Source organism: Panthera pardus, unplaced genomic scaffold, assembly GCF_024362965.1.
Source record: "Panthera pardus isolate Hobbes unplaced genomic scaffold, ASM2436296v1 HiC_scaffold_13, whole genome shotgun sequence".
NCBI lineage: Eukaryota > Metazoa > Chordata > Mammalia > Carnivora > Felidae > Panthera > Panthera pardus.
This window is the reverse complement of record NW_026526688.1, coordinates 59,876,103-59,888,332: the sequence shown is the minus strand read 5'-3', so window position 1 is coordinate 59,888,332 and position 12,230 is coordinate 59,876,103. Positions and strand designations below refer to the sequence as shown.

Here is a 12,230-nt window from a genome sequence, read left to right as displayed (position 1 = left end):
TATAGTAGGTCAGGGTGTTTTTTTAATGGCATAACTAAAAATCACAAAATCATAGGTAGCATAAGGAACTTTAAAATTGGCAAGATCATCAACTCCAAAACCACTTTACATCATCCCTGCTAGATAAGATTTTATCCTGTTTCTGAATGTAGGTTTCAAGGCACAGAATTATGTCTATGTTTACAGTTAAGGCATTCTCAGGCATGAACTGGTGATGGAAGTTTCTCCAAGTGTCTCCAGAAACTCCATCTTTCTAGGTATGAATAATCCAAGGTTGAGAGAAGACCTTTCCGGAGAACGCCAAACACTGGGGAGATAGTGTAGGACTGAGGCAGTGGCTCCCTGGGCAGGATGCACCTCGGTGCAGCTGAAAGCTGGGAAGGCTTCATGGCTACCAGCAGCATCTGCTACAGGGGACAGAGGTGACCTACCTGTGCCGTAAGCCCATCTCTCAGAGGCCTGCCAGTATATGAGGGTTTTTTTTTCCCTCAAATCTCAAAAGATTAGGCTGTTTTTCTTCTGATGCCAGTATGTCCACATTACAAGCCCTTTGACTGGTCTTATATCCTATTCCAATTTATCATTGAAGACACACGGCACATCTCCTTGTGCAGATGAATTTCCTATTGAATTACTTGGGTAGTGAGAGTAATTAAAATTTTCAGATTCAGAAAACTCCTTGTTTCCTATCTTAAATCTTTCCTTACCTCATTTTACATGGAGTTCCTTGTGCCCTGAACTAGGAAAAAATGCAGAACTACTAGAGAGGCTTTGTCCTCTGAGGGGGGAAAAAAAAAAGCTGAGAGGCTTTGTCCTCTGAGGGGGAAAAAAAAAAGCTTGCTCATAGGAGGCAGGATGACAGTCTTCCACATTTTGACTTTAATGTTAATTAACCATGACCTTGAGAAAATCACTTTAGAACTCACCTGAAGAAATGAGAGATTTGGGCTAGACAACTCCAAAATCCCTTATGGTACTAATATCCTAAGTTTTACCCTTCTTTGGTTAAGTACATTTTTTTCTTTCTGTTTAAGTACACTTTTAACTCATTCTGTAGCCCTGTGTATTTAGTTATAAAATTTCCTATCCCAGGGCACCTGGGTGGCTCAGTCAGTTAAGTGTCCAACTTCGGCTCAGGTCATGATCTCACAGTTCGTGGGTTTGTGCCCCACATCAGGCTCTGTGCTGACAGCTCAGACCCTGGAGCCTGCTTCGGATTCTGTGTCTCGCTCTGTTTCTCCCCCACTCACATTCTCTCTCTCTCTCTCTCTCTCTCTCTCTCTCTCTCAAAAATAAATCTTAGAAAATTTTTAAAAAATTTCCTATCCCCTGTACCTTTCTAGATATATCTCACTTTCCAAATGATTACTCTTATATGAAGCTCCAACTTGAATTATTTCCACACTATCTTCCTTTTTTTTTAATTTTTTAATGTTTATTTTTGAGAGAGAAAGAGAGAGACAGAGTGAGTGGAGGAGAGCACAGAGAGAGGGAGACACAGAATACAAAGCAGGTTCCAGGCTCTGAGCTGTCAGCACAGAGCCCGACGCGGGGCTCAAACCCACCAACCGTGAGGTCATGACCTGAGCCAAAGTCAGACACTCAACCGACTGAGCCACTGATGCCCCTCTATCTTCCTTTTCAATTGGAAGGCCAACAGTTGTGTACAGTACAGTAAAAAAAACAAAAACCCCACAGGATTACCTCATGGTTTCTCTTATTCTCTTGTTTTTCTTCTATTCAGTGAACTTTTTAATCAAATAATAATTGTGCACTTCAAATGTATCCATATCTCTCAAACCTTTACCTGAAGCCACCTCCCCCCCTTTTTTAATGTGCCAGACACCTCTGTCAGAATTTATTGGTGTTTATTGAGCCAGGAGCTGTGCTAGGTACTATAGAGCATGTTTTTTAAACTGCTGATCGTGACCCATGAAAGCAGAGGACAACCACCATTATTTTAAAGAAAATAGTCAGGTACACTTCATATAATCTTAAATATTGTTTTGAGAAACGTTTACAAGTGTGTGTATGCATGGGACTGGGTTAAGTACAAAATGTATTTTCCCCCTCTGTGGGTTGCAATAAAAAAAAATGTGTGAAATCCATTTTTGAGGGCAAAGTTTTCCATACTTTTCTGAAGATAAAAATAAACTGCAAAGTGTTTTTTTGTGTTTTAAATCCTTGGCCCCACCTCAAGTATACTGCATCAGAATCTCTAGGGGAGAAGAGAGGGTTAGGTAATCAACATGTTTAACAAGCCTCCCAGGTGATTCTTATCTAACAGGTTTGGGAAACAGCATCATAATTCAACATTCAAAAAAATTAATAGTCTGCACCCAACCTTATGAATAGCCCTCCTTCCTCCCCGTTGCAATAGCCTGATCTTATTGAGGAGCTAAGACATGCAGTTGAATTTAAATAATAATTATATCTAGATCTTTGTGTATGAAAGGCCAGATGTAAGGTATAAGTAAAACCAGAGTAATGCAGAGCCCTGCCAGTTTCATAGTTGTCATTTATTTTTTTAGTTTTTCGTCTTTTTAAATAAAATTGCTGATTTAAAAATATCAAAATACTTGAAATATACATTGCATTTCATAGTTCCACCATGTATTCATGGTGTTTTTCCAGTTTCCAAGATGCATCCTGAGACAGGGAACCTTTTACACTGATTGAGACAAAGGTGAGCAGAGGTGAGCATGCCTGACTTCATACCTACCCAACCCATTACACCACAACTCCTGTTTTATGAGATGCGGTCATAATTTGAGCACGATTTATGGAAATACATTATTGAAATGATAAAACATAGTATATTACCTAGGTTCAGAATTTGAATGAATTTTTCTTGTGCCATATATCAACACTACAGCAATTGGAACTGAATAGTTTGCTATTATTGAGCCCAGTTGGCTTTGTCTTCCACCAAGGTAAATACTGGGAAAGCCAGAAAATTCTTTGGTGGTCTCTGTATAAATCTACATTTGTACTGGGCGCACCAAATGTGCCTCTTAAAGTCTATTTTGATTGCAAAATTTCAAAAATGTGTGTCACTCAGAGGTGAGACATGAAATGAGTTATCAAAGTCATCTTGTCTTAAGTCATCTGAGGCCCGATGTTGCCATATATAAAACTGCTTGCTGCAGTATAACCCAGTGTGATCACGTTATATTGCCTGCCAAAAGTACCCCAGTTACTTGTGGAAACACCAGAGCTGAGTTTTTAATTAACCAGTATTTTTCACTATTTTTAACACAGGAAGTCTTAAGGGATACCACCATCTCAAAAAGAAAATAATTCCATTTGAAACAAAGTGACATTATTAAGAAGGCAAGGTATAATTGAATAAAGTCAATGAATAGAATATAAAGGGAGTCTTTTTCATTTTATATTTTTATTTACTTTTACATTTATTACTTTTTTAAGTATTTTTTGAGAGAGAGAGTGCAAGCAAGTGGGGTAAGTGCAGCCTGAGAGGGAGAGAGAAAATCTTATGCAGGCTCCACACCTACCACAGAACCCCAGGTGGGGCTCCATCCCACAATGGTGAGATCATTACCTGAGCCAAAATCAAGAGTCGGATGCTTAACCGACTGAGCCACCCGGTGCCCCTACATTTATTACTTTTATTTGTGTTTTAAAAATAAGATCCTTAAAGATCCTTTTAATAGGTAAAGATGTTTTTATTGTAAGGTAGCCCTTTTAACCTGCAGTTAGCACTTTTTCTTCCAGTGTTTAAAGCATAAAATATGCTTTGAGACCAATTTGCTAGTTTTTATTACTGATAGTTGAAGGAAGGTACATTATTCTACAAGTCTCAAAAGTCTGCCCTTGTGGGCTTTCAGAAAAGGAGGTTGGAAGAGAAATATTTTCTCTTCTCCATTTACATCAGTTAGCTATTGCTCCCCAGGACAGCATCCCCTAAATGAGTGGCTTAAAGCAGCAACTATTCGTTTAGTTCATAATTTTGGGAGTCAGCCATTTGGCTTGGCCTCAGCTGGGCAGTTCTGTGGTCTGCACCAGGCTCAGCCAACCTCAGTTGGACTAACTTGCTCGGGATGTGGTCAGCTTCCAGGTTGGCTGGGAAGGAGTTAGGTTAGGATGGTACCTGTTGAAATGGCTTACCTCTGCTCTTGGTAGCTCTTCCTCCAGCATACCAGCATAGTCTTACTCACCTGGGAGTTCAGTAGAGCTCCAAGAGATGGAGCAGGATGACCAAGGTCCCTTGAGGCTTTGGCTCAGAACTGACCAACGATATCACTTCCACTGCATTCTAGGTTAAAGCAACGCACAAGGCCAGCCGGAATTCAAGGGTTAGGGCAACTAGATGGTGCACGTGATGGAAGAATTTGCCAAGTCACATTACAAAGGGACGTGGATGCAGAGAGGAGGTTAATTGCGGCCATTTTTCTAGAAAGTCTACGAAGTCTTACCCTACCTACATAATATGGGAATAATCGATAGAGTGTGGGAATCAGAAAAATATCAATTCTCTTAACATTTGCCAATATAATCTTTATTTTACTGGTAAAGCATAGATAATTATTCAACTTGAAATTAGTTAATACATTCTAGATCTAGCTTCTTTCTAATGCTAACTGGGAGGGAATATGTACTGGCAACAAAGCATTTACCATGTGCCAGGCAGTGGCCTAAGCGCAACGTATAGCCTGTCACAGGAATAGGTGGTTGGTGGGAGTGTGGAGTCTGGAACTTGACTGGGCTCGATTTCTAATTTTGCCACTCCTAAACCAATTTGGGCAAACCAATTTGCTTTATTGTGCTTTAGTTTCCTATCAATAAAATGGGCTTATAATAAATTTAAATTGTAAGGTTGACAAAAGGCTTAAGTCTAAATCTATTCTCAGTGCTGATAACTGTACCTGGTCCCTGACGAGGGCAGTGTAACCATCAGCTGTTGTCACGGTCATGATCATCATTACCCACAATAACCCTGTGATGCTTAATGCTTCTTAATTTTATGAGGCATGATTAATACCCTATAGGTAGGTTCTGTTATTTTCTCCTCCAATTTACAGAAAGAATGTTGACGTTCAGGAACGTTGACCAAAGTCACAGAGGCAAGATACGCAGGACCCTTATCCAAGCCCTGACAGCTGGTTCCAGAGTCTGGGCTTTTCACGCTCTACAAGTGCAACACTGCCACACTGTGTAATGGTAGCTTCCAAAGTAGTTGTCCGTAGGCCCAGCATTTACATATTTTGTTCTCCCCCCCCCCCCCCATTGTCAGCATTTCAGAGAAGGTTGATTTTCCCCACTAACTGCTTTTCAGTTGAGCAGATGTAAAAGGCAGCTGCGTTGTAGTTGAAAGAGCTTCCACACATACTGAACCAAACTAGCTGGAGGAGAATGGAGCCGGAATCTACTGAGCATCTCTGCAAGCCAAGTGCAGAGATACACACGTTGCAGACATCTCCTTTCATCTTCACAGATACCCCATTAGGTATACATTATCCCCAATTTATAGGTGAGGAAACCAAGGCTGCTCTTGTCCAAAAATCACAAAGCGCAGGTCTGACTCCAAGGTTTTTGCCGCTACACTGAACTGCTAAATTAAATGTAGAGACTCTGTTGTGAATAGTAGGTAAAGAGATTCTACGCCAATTGTTGCCTGATTTGTTTGTTTTAGAAAGGCAGGGTGTCCGACTTCTTCGAGGTGACTTCATGGTTTCACTCTGATGAGTTCTTCTGTTCTCTTCACTTCCAGAGGAGATCTGTACCCTGGTTATCGCTGAGACTTTCCCTGAAGATGCAGGGGTCTTTACGTGCTCCGCAAGAAATGATTACGGCTCAGTAACCAGTACTGCCCAGCTGATTGTCACCTCAGGTATGTGAGCAGTAAGAGATCAACTGGGTTCTGCTCCCTAGCATTTAGTGTGTGGCTCACCACAGCAGGAAGAACTACCGCAGAGGAGAGCTCAGCCTTTAGGAATGCCTGCTGCCACTCCAGGAGTTATCCTGACAAACCAACGTCTGGTCAGGAAACAAAGGCTTTGTGGGGAGAGGGCGTAGACATGGAGATGAAGAACAAAAAGATAATGACAGTGCAGCAACTGAACACACATGGGGCTGTTTTCTCAGTCATGCAACTTGGTCTTGGAAACAATGGATCTGGTTTCCAAACATCCTCATACAACCTAGAATCATGCTGACATCAGAAGGCCACCCCTGCATCAGAGGCGCGGTCACTACTGTCAGCAGTTCCAACTGGAGAGCCGGTACTCCTACAAACAAATCCTTATTTAAGCCTCGATTGAAACTTCTGAAAAGGTAATACAAGATAAACCTAATGTAACCCGGAGAAGCCGTAAAGATCTTAGAAATCAAATTATCATTGAAAGTGGGCTATAACTCTGATATGAAAAACTAAAGCAGTATATTATACTGTTGAAACCAATATTCAGAACTGCTTGGATATTTTTTAAAACTCAGAAATGTACCACTAGCAAAGATAACATGAAACGACTTTTTCCTTTATTTTCTTAGAACTTTACTTGATTACTTTCTGCTATTAGTAAGTAGCTTCACTTTAGTTTGCTTTTTTAAAAAATTTTTTTTAACATGTATTTATTGTTGAGAAACGGGGACAGAGCATGGTCATGGGAGGGGCAGAGAGAGGGGGAGACACAGAATCCAAAGCAGGCTCCAGGCTCTGAGCTGTCAGCACAGAGCCCGACACAGGGCTCAAACTCACAAACTGTGAGATTATGACCTGAGCCGAAATCGGACGCTTAACCAACTGAGCCACCCAGGTGCCCCACTTTAGCTTGCTTTTATTGCCTCATTTCTGTTATTTTACAGTAGCTTTTAAAATAGTGCTTTGGCCAAGGCTGGCACGTAGTACATACAGTAGGGAACCAAGAAACAGGTTGTAGCTGCATGAGATAGTCTCGGGGAGAACAATGGAACTGCACTTGGATCTCTTTGGAAGAGTAAGAAGTTGGTGCTAGGTGGCAGCAGAGGCACAAACAAGACTGGCTTAAGGATATTAAAATGGAAGTTGTAAATGCTTCCTCGTCTCCTTAAGAAATGTCAAGTTCACTGGATTGGTGATGGAGTCGATAGGAATCGGTACTTTAAATGGGCAACAGAAACGCCAGTGCCGTGATTGGAGCTGCAGAGCAGGGAGGCCCGCAGGGTTTGTTGCAGAGCTGGCTTGAAGACTGTCCCGTCAGATGGGCATAGCAGTATCCCAGCAATGTGGCCAAAACTCTGGGCTCTAAGCATCTTATGTGGCAAAAATTGGCATGCGGTATTTCCCATTTTCACCTGGGGTAAATCTGCTGGGAGCCAAACATAATCAACAAATAGTTTTGAGCGTTCAGTTGACCTCAGTAAACCTTTTTGAGTTCATTCCTGGAGCTCTGCTGGGCTCTGGGCAAGGTGGGGAATCCAAGGATGACATGATCTTATCGCAAGATGCTTTCTGTCTGTTGAGAGTTAACAAGTAAGTTTCTTTTGTACTGAATTACAGCTGTGGCAGTTATCTGAATCGGAAAAACATGATGCGATCATAAGACATTTTACTTAAACTCAGAGTTGTACTTTCCTTAGATTTAAATAAAATGCACACCCATCATGTACCACATAAAGCCGTTATAGTTTGAGCTAACGGGTGGCGGGTTCGTGCAGATCCGCACGGAAATGTGAGCAAACAAAGCATTATTCATTGACGTTATTTGTGTTGTCATTTTTTTTTTTTACCAACTTCTGTCTTTAATTGACGTTATTTGTATTGTCATTTTTTTTACCAACTTTTGTCTAATTGATGTTATTTGTATTGTCATTTTTTTTTTTTTTTACCAACTTCTGTCTTTAATCCTGTTTGAAACTTGTTAATAATGAGTTGGTAGCTGGTCTCCCCGCTTGTGGCCCCAGTCAGGAAATGAAACAGGTTAACAGTCCCTGAAAACCAGTTTGGAAGAACCAGGTCCTCCAGCTGGCTTTGCTTCTGTACCATAGAAGCACAGCAGAGCTCCCAATGTTTAAACAACTTAACGGGGCGCAAGGGATGCTCAGGTAGTCTATGATAGCACAAAAATAACAGTTGAACTGTAACATCTTATTATTTTTTTTCCTCTCTTTCCCCTTCCTTAGCCAACGCTGAAAACTGCAACTATGACTCAGTGGGAGAATCCAACAGCGATCACTTCCAACACTTTCCACCTCCCCCTCCCATCTTGGAGACAAGTTCCTTTGAGTTGGCTTCAAAGAAGCCATCCGAGATCCAGCAGGTGAACAGCCCGGAATTAGGACTTAGCATGGCAGCCCTTCAAATGCAGTTCAGTTCTGCTGAGAGGGAGACGAACGGAGTCCATCCCAGCCATGGAGTAAATGGACTGATTAACGGCAAAGCTAACAGTAATAAATCTCTGCCAACACCAGCTGTCCTCCTTTCACCCACTAAGGAGCCACCACCTCTGCTTGCCAAACCCAAACTGTGAGTATTTCTGCATGGTTTTATAATACTTTCCATACCCCTGCTAAATTGCCTTTCTGGCCAGGGAAAACTTTTTGCCTGGACTCAACTATGTGGCAAGTTGCCTTTTCTGCAGGCAAGCTGTCCCTGGCCGATGTGACCTTGCTAACAAGTGCGGGGGTGTAGGGGTTGGGAGGGATGTCCTTCAGTAATACAAAAGATACCTAAAAATAAGGAAGGTAAGTGAGATGCTTGGTCAAATCTACCTTTTGCTAAAAGCTATAACTGGTTTCAGCTGTGAAAATATCTGTCCATGGCCTGGCCTTCCAATGTATAGCAAGGATGTAGCCACTCCCCAAAGGGGATGGGAAAGGAGACCTACTTTGAGCTCTCTATTAAAAACACTTCCAAATGTTTTAAATTTAAGAATCAGTAAGGAAATCGGATAGAGATCAGCCTGGGAAGACTGAAAGCTCAGGATGGAAATTCAGTGTGCAGAACCTGGGGAAGGGAACAAAACCAGAGATAACCAGGCTCGTCAGGAAGAAGAGTGCCCCTCACAACGCAACCTACTTGGCTTTGGGATTCCATAGCGCTGCGTATTTTTGTGAATACCATCTTCATATTGGATATCCATTATTTTCTTAGCATGATAAATCTGACATGAGCTGTTTCCGTTGGCACACACAAGCAGAGAGTTGTTATGAATGGAGCCATTACAATGTCAGAGAGAGGCAGAAATCAATTAACTCAATAGGTTCTATCATAGCGTAACAGACCTTGAATTACTGCCCCGATAGGGGTCATTGGAAATGTCAGAGTCCTATAAAACGTACATATATTCTGTGAGGTCATATTTCCATGAGAATGAGTTTGCCAGGATCTAGGAGTTATTCTTTGTTTTTCTGGTACTGAACAGCCTACTCTCTTCTCTCTGTCATCAGCTCATTTGTTAGAAATGTCAGAATGTATAAGATATTTCAATGAGAATATCTTACATGTGTATGTTGCTTTGTTTACTGATTTCATGAACCTTGTTAGACTGATCAACCAGCCAAATGAATGTCTTAAGTTAGCAAATGGGCAGACAGGTTTAGAAAAATAAACTTCTGAACAATCTTGTGTTGCAGTTTCAAAAATCTATCTATTACTACACCACGCTTAATTTTGCATTTCGTCTAAGTTCGTTTTTCAGGTAGCAAGGCTCCTAGGTTTGTGTGCAGTACTGTGAAAGATACCAGGTAAACATTTAATACCTGTGCTCCAGCTCCCCTGAGATGCCAGACAGGTAGAATGGACTCAAAAGTGGCAGCCTTAAAAGAGATTTATACCCTGGTAGCTCCAGCCCATAAAATTAATTGCCGCTGCTGACTCCTTTTATCTTTGTATTTTGAATATGTATTTGTTGTAGTGCTTTTAATGAAATGAGGGACTTGCTGTCTCCAGGGGAAGACTTTTAATGATGAGGACTTGACTGTGCTCTTTGATTAAATGAAGTGTATCGACCATAATGGCTGTCATAAATTGGATATAAATCACAGGCGAGCAAACATGAGGAGCTGTGAACAGGCATTTATAGCCCTTCTTATCTCAGGAGTTTCAGCAGCTCGTCAGCTTGTCGCTCTGCTTTACAGGGATGCTCATGTGCGTGACGGGGGCGGACATGTCCACAAAAGAGAACAGTTCTGTGTGGATTAAGAAGATGAGTAGCTTAAGCACAGGTTTGAGGAATGACACCATGATTTGCTTAGTAGTCAGATTTTCAGTACAATTTAAATTATAGGAGAAATGGACTTCAGTGTTTTAATATCCATATAAAGGGGTTACTCCCCCCTTCATAAGGAAATTCAGGGAAAGGCAGAGTACCTAATCACAAAACCTGGTAGCTTAGAAGTAACATTACTCATACCAGGTTTTGCCATTGTGTTTTTTTTCTCAAATTTTTATGTGCTTAAATATATCCTTACAACATCACTTAATGCTTTTCATATTGTATAATTACCTGCCGTTTGCTAGGCAGAAAATAATTTGTGATGACACTTTCAAAATATATATATTTCAAAGTTTTCTTATGAGGTATAATACTTTTGGGGCACCTGGGTGGCTCAGTCGGTTGAGCGTCTGACTTTAGCTCAGGTCATCTCATGGTTCATGTGTTCGAGCCCTGCATCAGGGCTCTGTGCTGACAGCTCAGAGCTTGGAGCCTGTTTCAGATTCTGTGTCTCCCTGTCTCTCAGCCCCTCCCCCACTCGTGCTCTGTCTCCCTCTGTCTCAAAAATAAATAAACATTAAAAAAAATTACATGAGGTATAACACATTTTTTTGGATTTGTTTTAATTACAAAGTAAATGCATGCTCAATGTGCCAATTCAAACAATACAGAAGTAATTAAAGACAAAGTTCATGCTATTTGTTCTTCCTCTTCCATCCCGCCTTTTTCAAATAACCAGTGTTACTGGTTTAATCTGGTCTTTCCCTCCTTTATTATCATCATCTTTTTTGAAAAGGTTTTATCGTTGGTTTAAAAGTTGTATCCATTGATAGAGGAATGCTCGATCATTCCATTGAATGACATCTATGAATAACTTAGAATGGCATTGAAGTTATTAACAGTGACTACAGGTAACTACCGAGTAAAATTCTTACATGTGTCTGTCTCTTTTCGTATGTTGGGAAAATGAAATTTTGCCTCTTATGGTTGACAGTGAAAAACTATGCATCACTCTAATCTTTTTCCATTAGCCTGTGATTTTATTCCCTTTTATGAAAGGAGAGGCTTCTACTTTGGGGCTTTATGGCATTTTGTTCTTCTGAATCCTTCGTAACCAAACAAATAGGAAACATTTAGGAGGGGGCAAATAGTAGGAATTAAAACATTTACTCTTGTAATATGCTAACCTGGAAATCGCCTTTGACATAACAGACTCCTGAGGAAAGATCATTTTCAAAAAGGAAATCTCTGCATTTTTTCTCTCAGTAGTTCCAATACTGATCATGAGAAGAAAAAAAAAATCAAAGACTAAAAGGAAAAGATAGAAATGTCATGAATTCTCTTCTTTAGCAAGGCCCAACCACAATCCCTTATTACCCAACAGAAGTCCTCACCAATAGCTTTGCAACCCTCCCAGACCTCCAGCTGAGTCCTTCCCACCCGTCCTGAGGGTGAGTTTCCTGGTTTGGTGTCATGTTGGCCTCTACTTCAGTTTCTGCATCTCTCAGTGTCTTTGTCTCAGATACTGTCCCTCAAGTAGAAGTTTAACACAGTTCAATATAGGCTATTCAGTAAGTGCCATATGCTAAGCACGGTGCATTTGTGGCATAACTGACCACTTGCTGTAGGAACAGAAGTGCACTTAGAACACTACACAGGAAAAAGTATCATGCGTGAGAGTTAGTTATGTGACCGAGTGTCTGATACTCATGATCTTCTGTCACAATGCAAAGAAAAGAAGCAACATGGTGCTTAAATCTTACTTCTTATCAGAGAAAAAGAGAAAGGAATAAATATAAACCTAACTTATGAAGTATTTGTTACATTACTTTCCTTGTTCAGAGTGCATCAGATGAGCCTGTTGCCTCCCACTCTCTGCAAATTGTGTCTGAAGGTTCAAAATAAACATAGGGCTCAGTTTGTTAAGAGGAAACAAAATCCCTGCTTCTCTTTATTCCTGCCAAAACATAGTCCTTCAAAGGCATGGATATGTGTTGGATCCCTAGGAATAAACCGTGGAGGGAGACTTGTGAATGCCAAATTTAGTAGGTGATTTGCAAAGCATATAGAAAAGCA

The 12,230-nt window shown here is 40.9% G+C and overlaps 1 protein-coding gene across 3 annotated transcripts in view; it reads left to right on the top strand.

Annotated features, from left to right (window-relative positions):
- The window catches only part of PALLD (palladin, cytoskeletal associated protein), a 406,924-nt gene that overhangs the window by 198,798 nt on the left and 195,896 nt on the right, over nucleotides 1–12,230 (top strand). For all 3 annotated transcript variants that reach the window (XM_019441032.2, XM_019441033.2, XM_019441034.2), the window contains exons 9-10: nucleotides 5,732–5,851; nucleotides 8,122–8,464. In XM_019441032.2, coding sequence (XP_019296577.2) covers nucleotides 5,732–5,851; nucleotides 8,122–8,464 — 463 coding nt within the window. The remainder of the gene's footprint in view (nucleotides 1–5,731; nucleotides 5,852–8,121; nucleotides 8,465–12,230) is intronic.